The following is a 23,221-nucleotide window of genomic DNA, read 5'->3' on the forward strand; positions in this document are numbered from 1 at the left end:
TGGGGGAGAAACTCATAAACGCGTGAGGCGATGCTAGTAAGGACCACCCAGAGTGAATGTCAATTAGTTTAATTAGTTAAATAATGAAACTAGTTGAGGCGCAAAATCAAATGTGAATGTCAATTAGTTTAATTAGTTAAATAACGAAGCTAGTTGAGGCACAAAATCAAATCACGTTTGCATTATTGACATTGTGCAGCCTCCTGCGCACTGGAGTAAATGAGGAGACACTAAGTTAGTTCATATTATGAGATTCCTACAAAAAGTCTCGTACCAAATTAGCTGTGTAAAATTACACAAGAATGATTAGGCAACAGTTTCAGCCATTTTGCTAAAAAAAAAAAAAAAAAACTTGCATTTTTGTGAACCAAACAACTTTACAATGTTCTACACTTCACAAAAAATGCAAATGAGTACTTTTATATCATCCAAACAGGAACCAGGTGCATATATAGAGCAGCTTACTTTTTTACTTGAACGGCCGAACTTGAACCACACAATATAAGAATGAATCATTGGTAATTGATACTCCGGATACTGGAATCAAAATATATCTTCCTACCTCAACATCAACTTTACTACCCAGAATGGATATGACACTGGAGCTTAATATGGAACAATTTGGAGGAGATTGATGAAGAATGTGCAGTCTCAACACCAGAGAACTGCAAATCTGCTATGACACAAATCTAAACACTGTAGACTCCTAATAATTGCATATCAACACCTGACAACTTGCCAGTTCGGTGTCAAACAAATACCACACCCAACTGGCAATGAAATGGTAAACTAGCTCTTTAACGATTTACAAGGAGCAATGAAGCCCAACGAAGCTTGAGGGATTAGTTTGTGCAAGCAAAGGTCAATTGAAATAATTACTTTCCTACTTGTCTTTTCCATCCTTCTCTCCTGCAGAATTTCCAGGTCCACTACTCCGTGCAGCTAAATCTTTAGCCTCTGCTGGAGTTGGAGGTGAATCAAGCTCATCCTCTATAGGCAGGGTTCTCTTTGACCCCTCCAATGCAACCCCAAGAACTATATTCTCTTCCAAGGAAGCTGATGTTTGTTTGGATGATTCAGATGATGTCGATTTCTCTACCTGTTTGGACTGAGAGCCGGTTGTTTTGTCATTAATAACATGAGTTTCAGTATTCAATGGTGGTAGTACATTCTCCGAATTCTTCGATGTGTTTTCAACGGAGCCTGCAGTTTTGGACTGTGAGCCTGCAGCATCCGTTGTGTCCTTTTCCAACTCCAAGATGGGCCTAGATGTAGAATTTCCAGTAGGCTTGCTATCAGCCTTCCAATCCATTTTGGAAGCCACAGAAGCCTTGTTTTCATCTTTCGATCTCGAATGCAAAGTCTCGCCCACTTTACCCTCAGCCTTGTTGCCATGTTTAACGTTTTCTTTCTTATCTAAGTCAGGTGCTGATGTTCCTTTGACTTTACTTTCGTCAGTCTTCTGTTCTCCTGGTGGCTGTCCTGTGCCACGACTGTCTTGCTCTCCGATTCCACGAACTGTACGAGCCTGAGATTTTGACTTATCTTCTCCATTTATCTTGTAAGGAGGTTCAATGAGAAGCATTTGGCTTTTTGACACGGGTCCACCACGAGTGAAAAATGAACTTGAAAATGACATGTTGTCCAAATCAGGCTCATTATAATACTTCTGTATAGTCCTAATTGGTGTGGCAAGTCGAGCCCTGTGATGGCTGACGACCCTCAAAAGATCCAACAATATACCTTCCTGCAACCCCAACCAACATAAGTACTCTGTCCATTCAGAAAATAGTCTAGCATTTACTACATATTTTTGGATATCCGGGGTAGTCTCAAATTTTGAAGTAGATAAATATATTTACCTTTTCATTTTTACATATATGCTTACTCAAATTCAATGGTGGAAATATGAGAAGAAAAAACTGTTTCAAAGAACAGTAAGAAAGATCTAGAGGAAAACTTAATTGTGAGGATTGAATAATGTACTCCCCTCCATCCCTATCACTTGCCTCCACATAAGCAGGTATCAACACTAACAGATACTCCCCATACACAATTACTTCCTATGAGCATGAATACTCGCCTATCCCTTAAGATTTATAATTTTGGCTTTGGCACAGATTCTACTGCCAAGGATAGTTATCAAATGTTAAAATAAAATTTAGTAACAAAAAGAGAGAAAAGTAATGTAAGAGGGAATGCAATGATAAATTGACAAGGGGATGATGTGATGGAGAGGAGAAGGGAAAGTTTACTTGAAATGGAAGTGTGACTTTATTTTTATTCTTTTTCGACAAACCAAAAGGATAAGACTGTAAGAGTGAAAATTATTAAGGGATGGAGAGAGTAGAATTTACTAACAGTCATATCTACTAACATAAGTCGAGTTATGTAGAAAATCAAAGCAAGTTTTTGAGTTTTTGTTGAAGAGAGTAAAAAAGACATGTATGGAGTTATGGACTACACATAAACATATGGGCAATCTCTAAAATTAAACTTATACGCTAGAAGTAACTTACTAAGTAAAAATTGAAACCCAAACATACCTTAACACACAAATACTCTTCATGGTGTGACGTCTTCACGAAACAGGAAATCAATATCTGTACCGTTGTAAGAAGAATTAGATAACTGAAATGGTTCTATAACTGACAAGGACGAAGTTTTGATACCAAAGGAAAAGTCCCATGTCCAATAAAAATAGTAGAATCTAAAATCTAGTGCAGAGCTATGACAAATTCAAAGAAACAACAATAAGTGACAAGCACTCACCAGAAGAGCTTGATTTTCAGGATTGATGTTTTCCAAAAATACTCTTCTATGAAGCTTTTGCTGTTCAACTTGAGGATTCTTGGCCAAGACTTTACGCATGTCTGCAACAATATTCTGTAAATTTTGAATGTGGAACATTGTAATCGTGTGAAAGATCAGTCCACTAGGTGTACCAAGACAATAATAGCAAGATTAGCAACACAAATATGATCAAGGTCACTTACATTAATTTTACTAACATCAAGGTGACTGATTGCAAGATGGGTTTTGATTCGCCAATGAGATTTTTGACTGAGATTTCTCACCACATTCACTGTGAACTTATGGTTAGGAATATGAACTGCCTCACGATCTTCCCCCCTTATAATTGTCGGTGACCACCACCCCACATGCTGTTGTATAAAGAACGTAGAGAGAGACAATCAATTGAAAGTAATTATGATGCATATACACTACTACAATCAGATATTCTAGCTAAATCCTTGCCCAAACTAATACAGCAACAACAACAGCAGCAAAGCCTTAGTCCCAAAATGAATTGGGATTGGCTAACATGAATCGCCATGAGGAACCATCCGAAATAGGAAAAGGAGCTTGCCCAGACTAATGACCAAAAAAAAAATATTCGCTAGTAGCACAACGTCAATGGAGTACATAGAGCAGTCTAAAATCAGAAAGCTATCTTCCTCCAGAACTCTTAATGTTTTTCCTAGAACCCGGGATGTAAGAGTATGGACCATTTATTAATGTTAGGATACAAACCTCAACAGTGCCCGAGACTTCATACCCTTCAATTTTTGTTTGAATCCATTCATTCAATACAAATGGTCGTGTAGCATGAATCATTATACTTGACAAGAAATTTGTAAATATCTGCAGATCAGGAACAGATTGAGATGGTTACTTCCACAGCTAAGTCAAAAGTTCTGTTTGCACTATAATGATGATTTTAACACCATTATGTAAAAATAAATCTACCAAAAAAAACTGTCACAACATACCTCACGTCCAGCAAGTGTCAGCAGCACAGTTCCAAGGCCTCCAGCAGTCATCCACTTCTGTGTAGAGAAACCCAACAGCTCTATGAACAATGAAACCGCTGCAACCCAAACTGCAGAGTATACAGCTTTCCCAGCAAATTGAAAACCCATCTGTAAAGGCATAGTGAGCTTCTATCAAGGGAACGTTGGCAATATCAACAAGGTAATATGACAACATCTAAAACAATGCAAAAGTATTGCAATTTCCAGCCTAAATTTAGAAGTCCAGTACAGGGAGAATGTAAATAACAGGGTTTAGTAAAGTTTATGCCATGTCACTTACCTATTGCCATACCATAAATAAAAGGAAATTCAAAGAAAAGATTGCACTGAGGTAACTAGTATGTTTTGCAACCATTTGTAAGCTCTAGCTATGTTGAACATAAATTATTTTTAGTAGAGACAATGTAAAGTGGAGACTGCGATAGACTACAAATATATAAAACAGTTTGTGTATGAATATGAAATTTTATCTCCTGCTGAAGGCAGATTGAAACTATATGCTTAGATTCATAGTATTTTTTTTAGTGCCTCAAAACAGCAAAGTGTTGGAACATACATTTCGTGCATCAGAGGGATCATTTGCCTCCATCAAGTATTTCTGAACTTGTTGAATCACACTGCATAATATCGATATTAAATTATCAATACCACAATACAATAAAAATAACATCAAAACTTCAATAAAAAGTTCCTGAAAATAGAGGCTCCACAAGACAAGTGAGAAGTGACAACTGACAAGCATACAGACTACACATAGTATCCATGGGTAGGGTTTGGAAAGATTAGAAGTATCATTTAAGTAGAAGTAGTGATGCCCTTAACTAGTCGATACCAGAAGATTAAGTTTACTTTCAAGAGAGAAAGGGAGGAGGGGGTGAGGAGGAGCATATAACAGGACTGTAGAGGAACGGTGTCAAATTAAGCACTGTGAAAGACTGACTTCAATATTTAGTCAAAAAACAGGCTATAGTCAAAACCTGGCCCTATCTCCACAGCAAGCAATATAAAAAGAAAAGGAAAAAAACCTTGACAAACAGTAGGCGAATGCCAGAACTGTTGAGAGTGACTTCACGAAACTCAGAGATCGTTGCTTGACAAGCTCGCTAGCTTCTGTAGGCATTACAATAGGATCCAAAGCCCTATACAGTGCAAAAGTTGTAATGAATAACCATCATCAAGAAGCACAATTAACCCATTAACAATGGATACAAATGAAACAAAATGTTACTTTATTAAAGACCAAAGGAAAATATTTGACACAAATAATACAGAACACTACAAATAAATTTAGAAAAGTGTAGCTAACAAGGACCTGCATATAAGAAATAAGCCAGTCCACAGCAACATGGGTTGCAGATAAGATGTCAAAACAAGGTTTGTTGTACTTTTCTTCCAAGTGCTGTCAGTTTTCTACATGTCAAAAAAAAAATTGGGCTATCAGGTAACAGGATGATGCAGGATGTATGTCTAAAATTGCAGAAACTTGTATTCTGCAGAGAAAATCCAGTCAAAACATAAGTATACCACAACAATGGCTCTAAATTCGTAAACTAGCATAAGCTTGTAAATTGAACCCAAAATTTCACTCACAACTAACATAAAGAACAGTTTTACTTCAAAAGCTTGATGTAGCAGACTGTAGGCAAGCATAAAAGCGCCTTACCTTTAAGAAAATATTTCTGCTCATTCGCATGAGTGGCCCCAAACCCCATAGAGTGAATATGATAATGCCAACAGCTGGAACCAATTTATTGAGAAGGGGACTAGCTTGTAAAGCATTGCATGACCTGCACGATAACCATGATTTTTAAAATAAAAAAAATATACATAGAATAAGAACACACCATTAACCCCACAAAATGGACAATGAGGGAGAAAGCAATCTAGCAATCATGGAAGCCTAGGATCTAAAGGGTAGGAATACTATTTAGTCCCTTGCAAAAAAAAAAAAAAAAAAAAAAAAAAAATAAAAAAATCCTTTCAGCTCTTAATGCCTTCTTATGGGAACAGCATTTACACCTATTAGGCTGTACATCTTCAAAATGGCAAATTTAAGTAAACAAAATATCATAACAATCTTGCTTTCAAGATCAAATGTACCCAAAATAATATTTTTCTTCTTTGATTTTCCACTCAGTGCAGGGAATGAGGGCATCAAAGTGCTTCCGTAGTCCACTAACCAAAAGTTTGACAAACAACAGCCTTATGCCCTTATCTGATCAAACTGAATCTTTACAGCATGACTCAAACTCAAATGACTCTAATTATATGCAAAGCCTAAAAGTTGCAGCAACCTTTGATCCTTACAACCCTCTTCAGGGAATTAAAAAAAAAAGGGTGGTGATGGAATTGGGGGAGTGGGGTTAAAAATGATGCAAAAGGCATAAACAGCTTGAAGAGCTTACCTTGTCAATGCCACAGAAGCAGTCTCCATGCTAGGAATTGAAACATTGTGACCCAAAAATAGAAAAGAATGGCATTTCAGGACACTGCACCTGTAAGGCAGGCTACATAGTGGTTTATTTACACTAGATGATAACCGATGTGTCCATGAATCTTGTCTCTGTTATTGAAAACAGAGAATAATAAGTAAGATGCAGATAAGCTATCAGACTTACATAATATTTCAGTTCACAATACTACTACAGATTACAGAGTGAAACAACACAAATCAATTGACCAAGAATCATTGCAGTCTCTCTAACCCTCTAACTAGTCAGTAAATTCAAACAATTATTTGACATTATAATTATTTTCATAAGCTTCCAACAACAACAGCCATAGGTGAAAGATAAAAACACACCAAAGTATTGTAACACAGCAATCCAACTTTAGCAGACCATTAAATCACTAATCAAACATTTAACATAGAGACATAAAAAGAAAAAGTATCGTTATATTGGGCGTGTTTCAACTAGAATACCTAATAATCATAAAATGTCATTACCTAAACATTCAACCAGTGGCATAATAACTATCCAAAAGACCAAAATCAACTCAACCAGCTACTAGTTTCGGCATTTTGATCACTACCCAAATTATATCACAAAATTTGCAGCTAAACCCTAATTCAATTGCTTAACAAAAATTAGCAATAATAACAAGAAATCAATGATATGAATAAGAATGAACTTACAGAAGCACATGAAGATAACGTACTGAAGAGCAAATGCTGATTCCCTCTTCCTGTAACATACTGAAACACCAATCATAAGCAACTTCATATCATAATTTTCAATAATTACAATCATACTAGCAAAATTTATCAAAAATTAAAGCTAATTACAACAATTAAAGTACCTTAAATTGTCTACTTCGCTCTTGGCTCTTGCAAATCCCCAATGAAGGAGATAATTGCAAGGAACCAGTAAGTGCCATTGTTTGTTTGATGATTGATACACTCAAAATTCGCCCAAAATCATAGCTCAATTTCAAATTCCACACTATTCAAACCGATAACGCCGAAACCCTAGAAATAAAATTAAAAAATTAAACGTCAACTCATTAAAAAAATTTCCATAATTTTAGTTGGGAAAATGATGAAAAATTAACAAATTAAACCTCAATTGAAGATAATTTGATGAAAATGAGCGAAGAATTAGGGTTAATTGTGAAAGTATCTTCTTCAATTAGCGTCGGATATTCGGATATAGTTGAGAAATAAAATGAAAAAAGAGGAGAGAGACGGGGAAAGTGAGAAGGGAGGTTAGAAATTCCGACAATTTGCACGGAAAATTTTATGAAAATAAAATCAAAAAATAAAAATTTGTGTCTGGGATTTTCCACGTGGAAAATTGTCTTGTTTGTGGTCGGTTATTGTTTGGCGTCTAGGTGAAGCAACCAAAGAGCTACTCCGTAATTGGTTAATGAGTTACGGTCTTACGGATTACGGAGTGATATGACGGAATTCACATGAACTTCTCGTGATCCTAATAAACTCCCAAATCTCATACTGAGTACGAGTAAGAATTTTGGGAATGTAGATGTAGTGCAATAGTGTATAGTAATGCACGAAAAACAATTGCCAATCTTCCAATTAAATATTTAATTATTATATCTTATCACAAATTTTCATAAATGACTTGTTACACCGTGTGGCTGGGGTTACTTATTCAGGAGCTACTTATTTTGGCTTACTCGGTCGTTCAAGCGTTAGGGGTTGTTCTTTTTAGCTTAATTTCAGTTCAGTTCAGTTCGGAAATTCAAAACAGACCCTTTAGTTTCACACGAAAAACACGTTAACCGACCGAGTAATCCCAAAATAAGTAAACCTTGACCGATTAGGTAACCTCTATATAGTAACGCATGGTACACGGTGTAGCCAATCACATAGAAAAACATGTGTAAGTGGTTGGTTGAAAAGACAAATAATAAACTATTTGTGAATGTGAAGTTAGTGAGCGAGATATAATAAAATAATAGATCTTTGATAAATGTTACAGTTATTATGACATATGCTGCGCACATAAAAAGAAAGTTTTACAATTATTACAAAACGGATGAAATATGAAGTATGTAGTGTATATACAAGAGAGTGGATAGATATATTTAATTCAAATAATTTTTTTATAAAATTTTAGCTCAAATTCTTTTATATGACGTGGTCAGTTCACAAATTCACATTTAACTATATAAACATTAAGGGTTTGGTCCCGTAGACTGAACTCAGCTAAATTGAACTGAACTGAGCTGAGCTGAACTGAACTGAAATGAATATTTTATAAGAAAAGGAAATTAGGAAATGAAGTGAACTGAAAATAAACGTATGAGAACATGCCCTAAATTACACATAATTATTTTTAACAAGCACACGAATTCTTATATGTGGTCAGTCATTATAGTCCCATAATGACTACTTCATTAATATTATAGCCCTTATAAGGTTATGTCATTGATATAAGATTATTTTTTACAATGGCCACATGGGTCAGTCGCATACAAAATGTGTAGCTAAGTTAAATAATGTGGTTTAGGAATTAGGATAATGATCAAATGAGGTGATGGTTTGACATATGAGACCCTTTATGGTTAGGGTATGTTCTTTTCAACTTGTTTCATGTACTTATTACATATTTTTTAATTAATAAATTCAGATTAGACCAGCCCAAACCAGAAACATTAAGATTAGAACTTTTAATTATCATTTATTTATTGCTAAATATTGTTAACTGCGTATTACAAAAAATTATGAAAATTACATATTTGAAATTTTTATAATGAAACAAATTTAATAAGATCCATTTTAAATTTTTGATATTAAATCAGATCAGACCACATCAGATACAAAAAAAATATTAAAATCAGACCAAATCTCCTTGTTTCCGCTTTTTAAGTGAAGAGAACAAGTTCTTACTTTAATTTTTTTGGGTTAATTTTAAAATAAAAAATATCGAAGTATAAAAAAGAAAAAAAAAAGTCGCGGGAATACAAAGGAAACAGTACGCCAAATTGCCAGAAGATTCATTCACCCCCATTACAAAGAAGGGAGGAGAGAGAATATGGCAGAGCAGCGGGAAGAAGAAATGGAGGAACTGCAGAAAGTGAAGTCTGAAGCAGCTCAGATCATCAATGGCTGTCCGATTCTTCCTCTTCTCATCGTCTTTGATCTCGATTATACTCTCTGGCCATTCTTCTGGTATATTCGATCATCTTCTCCATTTCGCATCATTTTTTTTCATAATTTATACTTGTTTTTGTTACTAAATTCACTTATTTTACGGAAATTACATGCACTTGAATAATTGAGGATGTTTGATTGAATTATCTGTCAATTGTGATTTAATTGGTTGATTACTGTTAATTACTGTTGAATTTATCAGCATTTTATTGAATGTAATGACTAAATTCACTTATCTTACGGAAATTACATGCACTTGAATGATTGAGGATGTTTGATTGAATTATCTGTCAATTGTGATTTAATTGGTTGATTACTATTAATTACTGTTGAATTTATCAGCATTTTATTGTATGTAATGAAAATTGACTACTTACAGTAGTTGATTTTCTGCTGTTACTGAGAACTGAGAGGAAACCCTGCTAAAATGTAGCCAAATTCGCTGTTGGAACTCGGAACATTGGTTGACTCATAGGTCTTACGTGTACATTGTAAAGTAAATTTATCTTGATGTCACTAAATTTTCAAGCATTAGTGTTAAATCCACTGATTTGCAAGGAGAATGAAATTTTGTTAGTCAAAATGATAATAATGTTAACAAATCCCTTACGAATGTACTCACGAATAAGAAATTAAAAGTAGCTTTTAAGTAGAATTACTAAACTATAGTAACAACGATCGATGAGTGATGATTTTAATAATAAATTTTTGCCTTAGTACTCCGTATTGTGGAAACACAGTAATAGCTTTCTAGAACAATGATTCTGTGAATAGAAGAATCCAGAAAAAGCTCTACTGATTTGTAGCTCAAATTGTGGCGGATTAGAAAGTAGCTGGTGTATCAATTGATGGTTGAGCCTAATTGACAGTGTTTCAGTTTCAGTCTAAAAGGTGTATTAGGGTTCAATTTCACTATTCTCTAGAGTTCCATGCTTCTTAGGCGTGTATTGAACTTGCACCTGTAACCCATGCTCAACAAGGTTTTAAATTATTAATAGAAAAAGAAAAAGATCCCCTTATCGTCAAGTAGTAGAGTGAGACTAATAAAAAAGGGTAAAGATAAACTAATTCAGATGTGGTGCTAGAACTTCTCTTGTTTATAAACTTCTAATTCCATGTAGTTTACACAGGCTGTATAGGGTGTAATCATCTAATTTTGTTTTGAATCATTTCCGACAAAATAAGTTCAAATAAGACCAGATTGTTTATATAAGTTCAGACACTCACAAATTCAAATATATTTAAGAGAGGATTCCCTTGATATATCAAAGCTCAAAATTATTGTCAGGGAAGTGTCCTAGATAGTAAGAGGTAAGTCTAATTTTAGCCTTCGCACACTTTTGTATGTGAGTTATTTTCTGTGGTAATTTCTGGAAGAAATGCATAATTGATACATTCTCTGCTTGTCAGTTGTGATTATTAGCTCATTTTGGTGTTAATCATCTTTGCACTTGCATGCTTTCCCATTTTCTTCTTACTACAAATGAAATAGAAATCTTGTCATTTGACAGTGAGTGCTATGATGAGGATGACATGCCGTGGCTTTACCCTCAAGCTAGAGGCATACTATGTGCTCTGAAGGATAGAGGAATTGAAATGGCCATTGCCTCTAGATCACCAGCTTCGGATGTAGCTAAAGCTTTTTTAGCTAAATTGGGCATCGAATCTATGTTTGTAGCGCAGGTCAGGCATGCAAAACTTCAATTATAATTTTTGTGATTACATCCCTTTCTTCCTCTGATTGAGGCCATTATACATTTCTAACTGAAAAGAATATCTTTCATTGTACTCTATTTCTTGTCCATTATTAATTATACCCATATACCATTAACCCCTTGGAAAGTTGGAATGTAATTGTGTCTGACCTTCTGTTCACTGGACTTCTTTCGTTGGGTTTTTAAGGGTAAGGCCGCATAATTGTGTCCCATTAACCTGAATTGAGTAGGATTAGATGCATTGGGGTTGAGGTGTTGACTTTGTGTAAGCCGTAAAAACTTCAGCATATGTATTTTGCCAATATGCAGGAAATCTACTCCAGCTGGAGTGCTGGACACACAAGACAGAACACTTTCAGAGGATACATGACAGGACTGGGACACAATTTGACTTGATGCTTTTCTTTGATGATGAGAATAGGAATATTGAAGCGGTATGTGTCCTTATTAACATGATTCTCTGTAAACGATTGCTCTTTTGGAACCATTATATCAGTTCTAAATGTCATGATTTATAAGACTTGTATAGCTTTCGAAGACAGATAGCAGCAAGCTGAAAATTAACATGCCTGAATTCTCTTATGAGAATTGCAGATCACAAAAATGGGTGTAACATGCATTTTGGTGAATAGAGGATTGAACCTAGAGGCATTAAGGCAAGGGCTCACAAACTTCTCTCAGAAATCCCTAGGCATGAATGGCAAAGATTGAGTTGTACAAGTATAACTCCTCTTTTTTTCCTTGGAATCTTATGATTGGTGTATGATTTGACTTGTATAGCAATGGTAACTATAGGAATCTGTTTCACCTTGCTACTGTAACACACAGATACACATTATAATTCCGTTACTGAACATTTGATGGTTGGTCCATTGCATCAAATTGAAGTTGATTATGTCATTGAAAAAATTTGTTTGTACAAGGATGAAATCAGATGAGGAAAAAAGAAACTAAAAAGGCAAAACTAATAAAAGCATTACAATGCACACAAAAAGAATCGGATACTTCTCCATCTAAGCAATGGGAGTAATTAATGAAAAAGAAATGTCAGGAGTGGTGACTTGACGAAATGTTCCTCATTTACAAGTCAAGTGATTACAGTAGTTGTTCTTCTAGATTATCTCCTAGTTAAGCTCTCTGAACGGCGATCTTCCCTCAATGAGGGATTCGCTTGTCTTTCTCAAGTGAGAATGTCGCTGACTTGCATTCTCTTTTGAGGCACAAATATCTTCACCTTCAAGACTTATTCTTATTTTGTTATCATCGAATCCTTGAACTACCATTCTTTCATGCATTTCTGCAGGTTCCATGTCTTCTTGCGAACTCTGATCAAATGAGTAGTCTCTCTCTTCCATGATATGTACAACTACGGCTTCTTCAAGTTCTCTTGCCAGTAATTCCAGTTGTAGTTGTTCATCTTCCAACTGCATCCTTGGTGATACTTTTTCGTCCTCTTCAGTGGTATCATCCTCTTCTATTCTAATCTCTTGGTCCATCAAATATATCTGCTGCTCAAGGTTACCTATTCTTCTGTCCTTCTCTTCTGTGTCTATCTTAAGCATTTCCTCAACCTCTGCTTGTTCAAGCAAGGATAATTCTAAATCTCTGCGCATTGCCTGGCCTTTTATAACCTGCATTTCGAGGTGCGCTGCTATGGATATCCAATCTTGTAACTCATATTCAAGTCCATTCCTCTCATTAGTCTGGTCTGTCAACTCAGAATCAATCACATCTAAAGCTTCGCGCAATTCTTCTAGCTCTTCTCTTAGTTTATCAAGGTCCTCCTGCATTCCAAGCTTTTCCCCCCGTATCTTCTCTAACTGCTCCATCAATTGTGCTGTACCACACTCTGTGTTTTCCGAACCTTCTGATTGCATCAACTGCAACATTAAAGACAGTTCTTCATTCTGCATCTTCAACTGTGTTAATGAAGAATTGCAGCCTTCTAGTTCCTTCTTCAGCTCTTCTATGACTTGATCTTTACTCTTCAAGTTAGAACTACACCGTTCAAGCTCTCTATCCATTCTATCAGCTTTAGAACTCCATTCAGCTTCCTTAGCCTTAAGATTAGCTGAACATTCTTTGTGGCTGAGCTCCAACGATTTCAGTCTCGTCTTGAGCTTAGCCCACGAGGATGAAGTTGGAATTGCTCTCGGTATATGAGCTTCCTGGAGCTCTTTAATAGAGGTCAGGAGTTCCTGATTCTCTTTCTCCAGTTTATTAGCCTTGTATTCCATATCCTTCAAGTCCATCTCCTTCACACGCAACGAATGCCTCAGATTCGCCACTTCCTCCTCGCCATTCTCCACAGCTAAGCACCCCCCCTCCATCTTCCCTCCAAAACCCTCGCGTGCCACACTTTCCAATGACAATTTCATTTCAGAAACTTGCTCTTCCAGCTTTTTCCTCCGGCTTTCTTCATTCTCCAAGGCTTGCTTGCACATTGCTAATTGATATTTAAGCCCTTCTGCAGCCCGGTTTTCATCATCAAAGCTTTCCTGCAGCTTCGATATCTCATCAACCAACGATGATTTCTCAGTCTCCCATTCTGTTTTACTCGTACGAAACTGATCTCGAAGCTTCTCATACGCTTCCTCAAGATGCTTAAACTGCTCCACCTTCCATTTGAGCTCATCTTCCACCTTTCTGTGTCTCTCAACTAACTCTTCTAACAAATCACCTTCCTGATTGTTTACAGGTGATTTGACATCCTCCTTTTCTTTCTTCTGCAGCTCCGAAACGAGCGTTTTGAGCGTTTTCGTTTCATCCCATTGCGTTTTTATGATGTAATCTTTATCCTCCAAGCTACATTTAAGCCTCTCAATCTCCGCTTTCGCCTCTTCTAGCTCTTTCCCCATCTATCTTACAAATCTCTGTTTTAAGAATTCAATAACCTGACCTGAGAACAATTATGAAACCCAATTTTCTCATTCAATCCTTCTAATTTCAACCCAAACATATAAATTTGAATCTACAATTAATTGATCTGAAAACTTCTGAGATCATCTATTTTTAGCTACTCTTATAAGAATCTTTGATACCCATTAATCAGGAAACTTAAATGTAATTTACAGTACCATATATTATGGTGATTTATCAAATTAATCATGCTTATAAATCATAAATTCTAGGTACGCATTATTGAAAATTACACGATTAATTGGCTTTCGCCGAAAAACCAAAAGGAATTAAAAGAAGAGGAAATTGTTACGAACCTTAAGGCTTGATCATTCAACAATATTTACAAAATGCAATTTCTTCTTAATTCTGATTCTTGCTAATTCTTTGATCAAAATTTACAGAAACAGGGGAGGGTAAAAAAAATTTAAAATAAAAATAAAATCAGGGTTGTTTATTTTTGGAATTAATTGACGGAAGTGGGTTATGTTTTTTTTGTAGATGAAATAAAGAGAGATAAAGAGAAATTAATGAAAAAGTAGAACAAGAAAGAGAGAATCCAGAGAAAATCAAGTCGTTAAAAATAGCCGTTAAGATTATGGAGGAAGAGGCTTCAGGGGTTTGAAATTTTCTGTTTCTTTTTGTTTGGATCCGTTGTTACACAACACTACTAGCCGTTAGCTGTTGTTGGGTGGGCCAAATTTATTTTGGGCCAAACAATTAATCTTTATGGGCCATTTGGGCCCTTTATATACAACTACTAATGGGCCAGAATAGTCTATCTTTATCTAGTCGATCATCAATTCATCATTTCCATTGACTTATTGTTAATATATGCCACTAATAGTAATATGTGTTATGAAATATTTGTGGATATCCATTATCATCATTTGTATCATTCCGGAACAATCTAGATCTAGGGTTTATATTCTTATCCATTCAAACCCTAATATATTGTATTTATATATACCCCATTATATGGAATAGAAATACACTGATATATTCTCTATCAATCTCTCTTATATTTCTCTCTATTTTATAACACGTTATTAGCACCAGCCCTACCTGATTGAGCAAATAAATTAGCATCATTAAGGTTAGTGTTTATTTTAATTTTTCTATGAAATATAAGCAACGATCACGTAATATATTATAAATCATATACGATTGTTTTGGGTCAAGGTGTTTCATCATTAGGTGATTATATATTATGGCTTGACTTGTTAATTGTGTGCGTGGGATCGGTTGATTAATTTATTTATTTATTTATTTTTGTGAATGTATTTTCGTGAAATTGAAGTTTACCATATCAATCAATAATACAGAATATATATGCTTGTGATCATGCATGTGATTTTTCTACCATACTTCATACCATTAGGTTCTTTATATGGGTTATTTCAAAGTCTTTCATTTAGTTTTTGTTCTACTTCTATTTATACTCTATATCAACCTTTTGCATCTGTTTTGTTTTTCTTTGGCCATACTGAAATTATTTACATGATTATCATGTTTTGGCAAGGGCTAATTTGTTTACACTTGGTTGAGTTTCCCAGAATTAAATAAATTGGATGTTTGAATTACATCCATTAATGAATATTATTATATTATAATCTCTATTTTGTGACTTATTCTTTGTGAATTTATTATGTTTTCTATTATTTGATATTTATGTTTAGAACCCATTCCGTCAATACTGCTATAGAATTTGTTGATCTAAATATCAATCCCTAATCACTGCTATAGAGTATGTGCCAAGTTTATTTTTTTTAGGATATGAATAACATACATTATTATTGAGTAATATGCTTCAATAGGCGTTGGTTAGTGAACTAATTAGTTCCTTAAGTTTCTGAATTAGTTGCAAGGTTCTAGTATGAGTCAACAATAAGATAAATGTTAGTGGATTTATTTCTTTTAGGCATTTTTCTTTTCTTTGTTAGTGGAGTCATGCTCCTATTATTAAGCTTTTAGTTGGCCTAATTTTAGCTTTGTTTGTTTTGTGATATTGGCCTGTATAAGGCATCGAGGTTAACTTAATTAAACACGAAGCATTATCCTTCTCCTACTATATTATACTTTGCTCTGCCCTCTGTATTCCAACAATTATATTAACAAAGATACTTATCTTTTTTGAATTCATTATTAAATTAATTATTATGGATGTTATGCTATGATTCTGTATGACTATAATTTTATTATCTTACTAGAATTTATAATATTCTCTTTTATAGCAATTTATGTCGAACCTGACGAAACTTGAATTTGAGGCCCTTGATGTCATCGAAATGAACTATTGTTTGATTATATTTAATGATTGCTAGCAATTTGAAGCATATTATATACAATCTTAGTTTTTCATTTTTCTTGGTATGAGGTACATATATTGCAGAAATATACTGCATATTTAGCTACTTGAAGAGGATAAATTTAATTAAAGTTTGTATACTAATTTTTTAATAACTAATTCAATTATCTGGTGATTGTGATGATATTAGTTGTACAATTAGTGAATTTACGTATAAAAGCATGATGTTATATTTTAATAATTACATGAATAGTTATTGTTTATCACAAATCATGCTAGTTTTTATTTAAATAGTGAATTTAAACTATAGTCTGTATTGTGATGAGCTAACGATAATGACTATATCATGGATATCGATAACTTCCTATGATATAGGTAAGACAATAAAGTAGTGTACTACTATTAACTTACAGGTTAATTCTCTATAATGGCATGCATATTCGTCTCAAAATTTATATTATGTTGATAATATTAACTTGGTATCATGATCATATACTAATATCCTTATAAGTTGATAATATTATGAATCATATTATGTTGATTGATGTGTGATTAGATTCAATTATTGTATTATGTGCCTACTTGAAAATTGGATTATTGGAATGAAATTAAATTGAAAATGATGTATGGACTTGAAGTTCCTTAATTAATTAAATATATAGCAAAATGTGTGTTATGAGTTCAAGTAATTAAACATGATATTGTGAGAAACCATACATAATCAACGTTTTATTATGCCCATAAATATAAGAGGTTTTGTTTTTTTTTAAGATGAATGTAATTGGGCATGAGGAACATGATAAGTGTTCTATAAGTATAATTTTATATAAGCATATTTTTGCTAAAAGGAACACGTTACTTGATACATGACATTGGCAAAAGAATTTATGGCTTAAAAGTTGCAAGGATTTTAAAGGTTGTTAGATTGATTCATTCCATACCCCTATATGCAAGGATTAGGGGAAGATTGTATGTAATCCTTGCATATAAATAACAAAATATATTGATGGTCAGTTTGATACATACAATAACTTAAATATCAGCGATTTATTTAATAGAAGTGGCCACATGTTAATTAAATATTTTGAAATGATACCATCCTGAAGATGGATATATTATCATATACTAGTTGTAAATGCTCTAATTTAAAATTGATGTCCTAAGAGTACAACATCAATTGTTGATGAACCTATAGCATGCCTGAAACGTGATAAATCAATAGGTTCTAAAGATAATTAAGTATCTTTGAAAAGGAAATGAGTCACTATTGACAATGACAAATTTGAGGAAGTGGTAAATATCATTACATTTCTAGAAGAAATCACTTTTAGTGAAGTTCATATGTTTCATGATTATATAAAAGACTCTAGAAGAGTATAAAATATCCAACAAAATTAACATGTATCAAGTTTATAGTTTAAACTCTAGTAGAGTATGAGTAATTATTGGATGAAATATTAATTGATTGTCTTGCCAATTGTATAAAGAAACACATGTTGGTGTTCTAATATCACATCACATTCATGGCCATGCATATAGTAAGTTTAATAAAGTGATCACTAGTGTTGAAAACTGACCAGAGTTCAAATTTAGAGAAGTGATTGGATGTGATAATTAAATTAGGCCATCCGGGTTTAATAATAATTACCCATAATGGAAACCTGAAGTTTTAATTGATAATGTGCTGACGCTTTCTCAATGTTAAATATATAAAATGAATTGAATGGCAAGACGTAACATTGAGATTGAGTTATATTTGAATTGTGAGTTATTATAATTTGTATTGATGAAAATTTCAAGATTTAATATATTTTGATTTTTTATAAAGGAGTAATGGCTGATAAAGGAGTTATGGCTGACCAGAAGTTCACCAAAATAACTTATATATTATTGTCAACTATCAAGTGATCAGAAGCTCACCAAATACACTATTTAAGTCTTTAAAGATCCTGAAGATCATCACCTACTAGAATTACGAGCAAGTGATTTACGCTTGTATAACAATTCTTTTGATTGGGGCTATTATATGTCAGCACATATGAAATAGGAGAAGAAAGAAAAACGTACAACTGCACAACATATGTCTCCCCATTGACATTGATCCCTAGAAGAGAAAATATTATTGAAAATTTAATAATAAATACACTTGAAATATAAAGTTAATGAATAAATGATTCTTCATCAAAATTGTTCTCCGGAAGAGATAAATTTTGATTGTGATCCTCCTAATGAAATGAATTTTGATGCAAATTTATATACTAAGTTGGTATAAAAGAGATATTTTACCAACTTAGGGGGAGAAGAAATAGCAAAAGTTGGGAAAATCGAAAAAAAAAATCAAATAAATAAAGAATATTTATGTTCCCTATAATGGTAGTTTGAAAAGTTATATATATGCCAACTTTTGTATATATATTATCAAGATATGTTGCACATTTATGATTTGATTTGTATTCAGTTATGACTCATGTTTCATAGTGTTGAAGATACATTTTGGTCATATTAATTATGTGTATACATTGAGATAAAATCTTGCCAATTGTACTTGAATCACTACACCTGAAGTGTAGGTTGTATATGATCGGTTCCAAAATAAAGATATGTTTAATAGATATGATATTTGGCAAGATAGTGCAGTTGACACTAACAGTGTAATAGTATATAAATACCATAGTGTATGAAATAACCTTAAATTGGTATAGATATCTGAATTATTATAATAGATGGTCTATGATGTAAGAAAAGTTATGATGGTACCAATGAGATTGTATTCAGATATCATAGTAAAATAGCATGCGGAATGTAAGTTACAGGAATTTTATGATATCGGTACATAATGGAACCGATGAATAATATGCATATGCATAGTGGAATGGACTAATAAGTAAGGGATCTAAAATATATGTACATTTTGATGTCGACATAATGATAATGATCATAAGTTTATCATGGACCCGTAGTCCAATGAAATATGGATTTTTAAATCCACACTGTACAATGTCTTGCATCATTTTGAGTCTTATATTCATGTGCATGTGAGTAATAGGTTAATTGTTTATTGCATATGTAGGAAGTTAGATGCATTACTCATTGTATAATTTGTTTATATGTTATTATGTTTTATATATCTCATATTGCATGGATTAATTTCTTACAATGGTTGTGGTGTATGTGAATGTTCATTCAAAGTATAGTAAGACATATTTACAACTTTGATGAAAAATTAGAAAGAGATATTTATATTCCAATGGGCTTATAATTGTAATGAAAAATTGATGACACTTACTTAATAACATGTTATGAATCATGTAAAAGAAGTTCCTGAAGAACTTATATACGACGTATTAAATGCCCAACCCTACAAATTTTTATGTCTTGAATATTGCAATTATTATCAAACTCTTGAAAAGTCTATGTGACTACATTATTGACATCTCAACCTGAAGTTTGAGCATATGAGAGTTAGTAAGATTTACTATTTGTATTTACAAGAGAGCTATCATGTCAATCACGAAACATCTAAATAATATCAATGGAATACTTATGCGCGAGAATGTTTTTTCATGGTTTAGAAGAACCATGATTAGCATACATAATTACATGTGTTATATTATTAATTCATACAAGATTGAAGAACAACATTAATATTAGCATGTGTTGCCATATACGTAGTAATTATTAAGAAATGTTTGATCAAATAATGATCATCAATTTCTATTATTCATGGCCTATAGAAGAAGGCATAAAGTATAATGGATAAGGCAAATTTAAACAAAGATTTCAAATGAAATGTGGACAAACACATGTCTTATTATCATAAGTATGGTGATATGAAGACTCACTTGCTCGTGTGAAGATGTGAAGATTTAGGAGGATCAAAGATCAAAGAATGATACTTTTCTGCGCCATGTGAGAAAATACTCAACTATATTGGATTCATTGTTGCGACACTAGAAGATCTCAAGTTATGTATTCATCAGGGGGAGAAAATACGCGCTGCACTCTTTTTCCCTTGACCATGGTTTTGTCCCAAATTGGGTTTTCCTGGTAAGGTTTTTAATGAGGCAGCATCTCGAGCGTATTACGAAGAATGATGTACTCTCTTTCCTTCACTAAGTTTTTATCCCACGGGGTTTTTCGTAGTAAGGTTTTAATGAGGCACAATCTTCAATAATGGACATCCAAGGGGGAGTGTTATGAAATATTTGTGGATATCCATTATCATCATTTGTATCATTCCGGAACAATTTAGATCTAGGGTTTATATTCTTATCCATTCAAACCCTAATATATTGTATTTATATATACCCCATTATATGGAATAGAAATACACTGATATATTCTCTATCAATCTCTCTTATATTTCTCTCTATTTTATAACAATATGCCAATTAACTTATTGTTTGCCTAGTGTAATGTAAAGGAAGGAACCATTGAGCTTCAAATTCAATCTCCTGGGCACTTTGAGAGTAGAGACCCCCAAACTTTCTAATACGCTAACCCGGTACTCTGATAGGGTTGACCTTTAAAAGGTTTTAGATTGGTGTACCTTAATCTCAAATCGTGAGCGTACAATACCTTAATCTCAAATCGTGAGCGTACAATATATATATATAGGTGTTATGCACAAAGAATTATTCTTTGGTCTTTTCATCTTAGGGTAGAATTATTCTTTGGTCTTTTCATCTTAGGCCCCGTTTGGTTTAATGTAAAACATTTTCAATGAAAAATTAGTTTTCATGGAAAACATATTTTCAAGGAAAAACACAATTGCAAATTAGTTTTTCTTTGTTTGGTTGCATACAAGAAAAGTCCAAGAAAAATAAAAATTAAGAGTGGAAATGTAAGGATGAATGAGAGGGAAGTAAAAAAAAGAGGTAAGGAGGAGAGAGGAAAATGTGGCTTCCCTTGTCTTGGGAAGGAAAATGTTTTCCGTCATTAAGGATGGAATTTTCCACCCTTGGAAAAATTATTTTCCACCCCTTAACAAACCAAACAAAGAAAAATGGGAAAAAATGGAAAATTCATTTTCCATGAAAACCTTTTACATCAAACCAAACATGGCCTTAGGGTCATTAGGTGATTCGGATCTCTAAGCCAGAATCGCCAAATATTTTGACTTGCACAATGCTACAAGCCTACAACCAACAAGCTTGCTCTGATGACGTTAGATTAATGTCTTAATCTTGCATTTAAAAGTGAAAATTTTCTATCATGAAACAGTGTTAATTCGGCTTTGATGTGAAGTGCAATTGAGTCAACCTTTCTAACTTATACAACTTTTTTTTATTTGTAATTCTGTAAATGTATATTGGAAGCCACATATGGCTTATCTTTTCGACTTTTCCCCATATACAACTTGCAAAACATAAACTTGTATTAATGCTCTATTTTTGGCTTTCTTGGGGGTTTATCAAAAGTGCATTAAAATGACATACTTCCTCAATTTTATTTTATTTATTTATTATTTTTATTTTTATTTATTTATTTATTTATTTTGTGGCTTTCTTGAGAGTTTATTAAAATGACACACTTCCACAAATTTATTGGTAAGGTCCTAAGTACTTCCTCCATTATTAACTAATTATTTCATAGTGTTTTACTTTTATAACATCAAAAATTGAATTGTTAGTATTATTTTTAGTCATCAATAAATAAAAATATAAAAGTGAAGTTTAAGAATATTTATTACAAATCTAATACTTCTTCGTAATATTTTTAAATACTAGGGAGTACATATAAAATGATAACTAAAGACTAGATAAATGGCATACACACATTAAGTTAAAGAAAAGAATATCTTGCAACGATAGATATAAAAGGTAGCAAATCTAGTTCGGCCTATTCAGATGAAACACGATAAAATGAAAATCAATACCCAATTAAATTTTACTAGAAGTACATATATGACTCCTTGATTATATTGAAAGGTGCCTTAGCTTCTTCCTTACTACTTTGCCTTCTTACAAAGATAACTCAAAAAAATATGCCAAAAAAATAAATAAAGGTCATTTCTTTTGATGACCCAAAATGCACATGGATATGGAAGACTTTGAAGTTTCGAGTGGAGGAAACTAAGATTTGTGAATAAAGTTGGGTTCAGGGTGATGGCAACAATATACCAATAAATAAGGCAAATGGTCCAGAGTATATTTTGCTTTTTTATGGATTGGATTTGTCATTATCTTAATTATTAATTGACTAACCAAAGTAGGTTAACCTTTTCATCACAAAGTAAGCAATTGGGCATATTTGATTATTTGGTTTTAATCAACTAATAAATATTCTCTTAAACAATAATTTGTCAAACATAAATGGGCCAATATTATGTTTTGTTGCAATTCGCACGATCGGTAGGGATAGAGTATTGGTCTATTGGATGGTTGAAAATCAACTTTTTTTTTTCTTTTTCCTTTTCTTTTTCTTTAATGTTTGTTGTAAAGATATGAAAAAAATGCCAAAAGATTCCACCAAAGAAGGGAGTTGAATTCAAATATTTTCTAACTCGTTGAGAAAGTATATTGTATCACAGTTTATATTAGCATATTTCATCATCTATTTTTCAGTGATCATGAAATTAATTAGATTGCGATCAAATCATGAATTATAGAGCTTCAACAATCAGATTGAGTTTTTTTTTGTTGAGTTGTGGTCCTTTAATAGTAGCATGGTAATAATATTACTAGTTCAAATCTCATACATCTTTCATTTTAAGTATAATGTCAAAAACACTGGGTATGATGTATTCACGTTTCAAATTCAAAGTTTAAACCAATTCTAAGTTTCAATCATCAATTTATTTATTTATTTATTTATTTTTTGTTGAAATTGTCCTCTAACAATGAACTCTCGACTTTGACCATCTTAT

The 23,221-nt window shown here is 33.2% G+C and overlaps 2 protein-coding genes and 1 pseudogene across 3 annotated transcripts; 1 reads left to right on the forward strand and 2 right to left on the reverse strand.

Moving 5' to 3' along the window:
- Positions 1 to 216: 216 nt before the first annotated feature.
- On the reverse strand, positions 217 to 7,613 carry LOC110682078 (mechanosensitive ion channel protein 2, chloroplastic-like). The gene is made up of 14 exons (XM_021858311.1): positions 7,377 to 7,613; positions 7,116 to 7,284; positions 6,952 to 7,011; positions 6,221 to 6,378; positions 5,479 to 5,602; positions 5,128 to 5,225; positions 4,841 to 4,954; positions 4,372 to 4,432; positions 3,774 to 3,923; positions 3,535 to 3,645; positions 2,997 to 3,164; positions 2,773 to 2,886; positions 2,547 to 2,603; positions 217 to 1,747 (listed from the first exon to the last, which is right to left on the reverse strand). The coding sequence occupies exons 2-14, from the start codon at positions 7,191 to 7,193 to the stop codon at positions 884 to 886; spliced, it is 2,157 nt and encodes a 718-aa protein (XP_021714003.1). The 5' UTR covers positions 7,194 to 7,284; positions 7,377 to 7,613; the 3' UTR covers positions 217 to 883.
- Positions 7,614 to 8,826: 1,213 nt separating this feature from the next.
- Positions 8,827 to 12,041, forward strand: LOC110682081 (annotated as a pseudogene).
- Positions 12,042 to 12,131: 90 nt separating this feature from the next.
- LOC110682079 (uncharacterized protein At4g38062-like) lies at positions 12,132 to 15,091 on the reverse strand. Of its 2 annotated transcripts, none has more exons than XM_021858314.1 (2): positions 14,363 to 15,091; positions 12,132 to 14,020 (listed from the first exon to the last, which is right to left on the reverse strand). In XM_021858314.1, the coding sequence occupies exon 2, from the start codon at positions 14,003 to 14,005 to the stop codon at positions 12,272 to 12,274; it is 1,734 nt and encodes a 577-aa protein (XP_021714006.1). In that variant the 5' UTR covers positions 14,006 to 14,020; positions 14,363 to 15,091; the 3' UTR covers positions 12,132 to 12,271. The 2 variants fall into 2 exon arrangements, with proteins under 2 accessions (XP_021714006.1, XP_021714004.1); XM_021858312.1 differs by having other exon boundaries at positions 12,132 to 14,046.
- Positions 15,092 to 23,221: the final 8,130 nt, after the last annotated feature.

Source organism: Chenopodium quinoa, unplaced genomic scaffold (assembly GCF_001683475.1).
Source record: "Chenopodium quinoa cultivar QQ74 unplaced genomic scaffold, ASM168347v1, whole genome shotgun sequence".
Lineage (NCBI taxonomy): Eukaryota > Viridiplantae > Streptophyta > Magnoliopsida > Caryophyllales > Amaranthaceae > Chenopodium > Chenopodium quinoa.

Bases quoted from the DNA above. Each gene is read 5' to 3' on its own strand.
- LOC110682079 (XM_021858314.1), bottom strand. From the start codon at position 14,005: ATGGGGAAAGAGCTAGAAGAGGCGAAAGCGGAGATTGAGAGGCTTAAA.
- LOC110682078 (XM_021858311.1), bottom strand. From the start codon at position 7,193: ATGGCACTTACTGGTTCCTTGCAATTATCTCCTTCATTGGGGATTTGC. The intron at 5,603-6,220 runs GTAAGCTCTTCA...GTTATCGTGCAG, and splicing joins GCTTCTGTGGCATTGACAAG to GTCATGCAATGCTTTACAAG. The intron at 4,955-5,127 runs GTCCTTGTTAGC...TGCACTGTATAG, and splicing joins GGCTTATTTCTTATATGCAG to GGCTTTGGATCCTATTGTAA.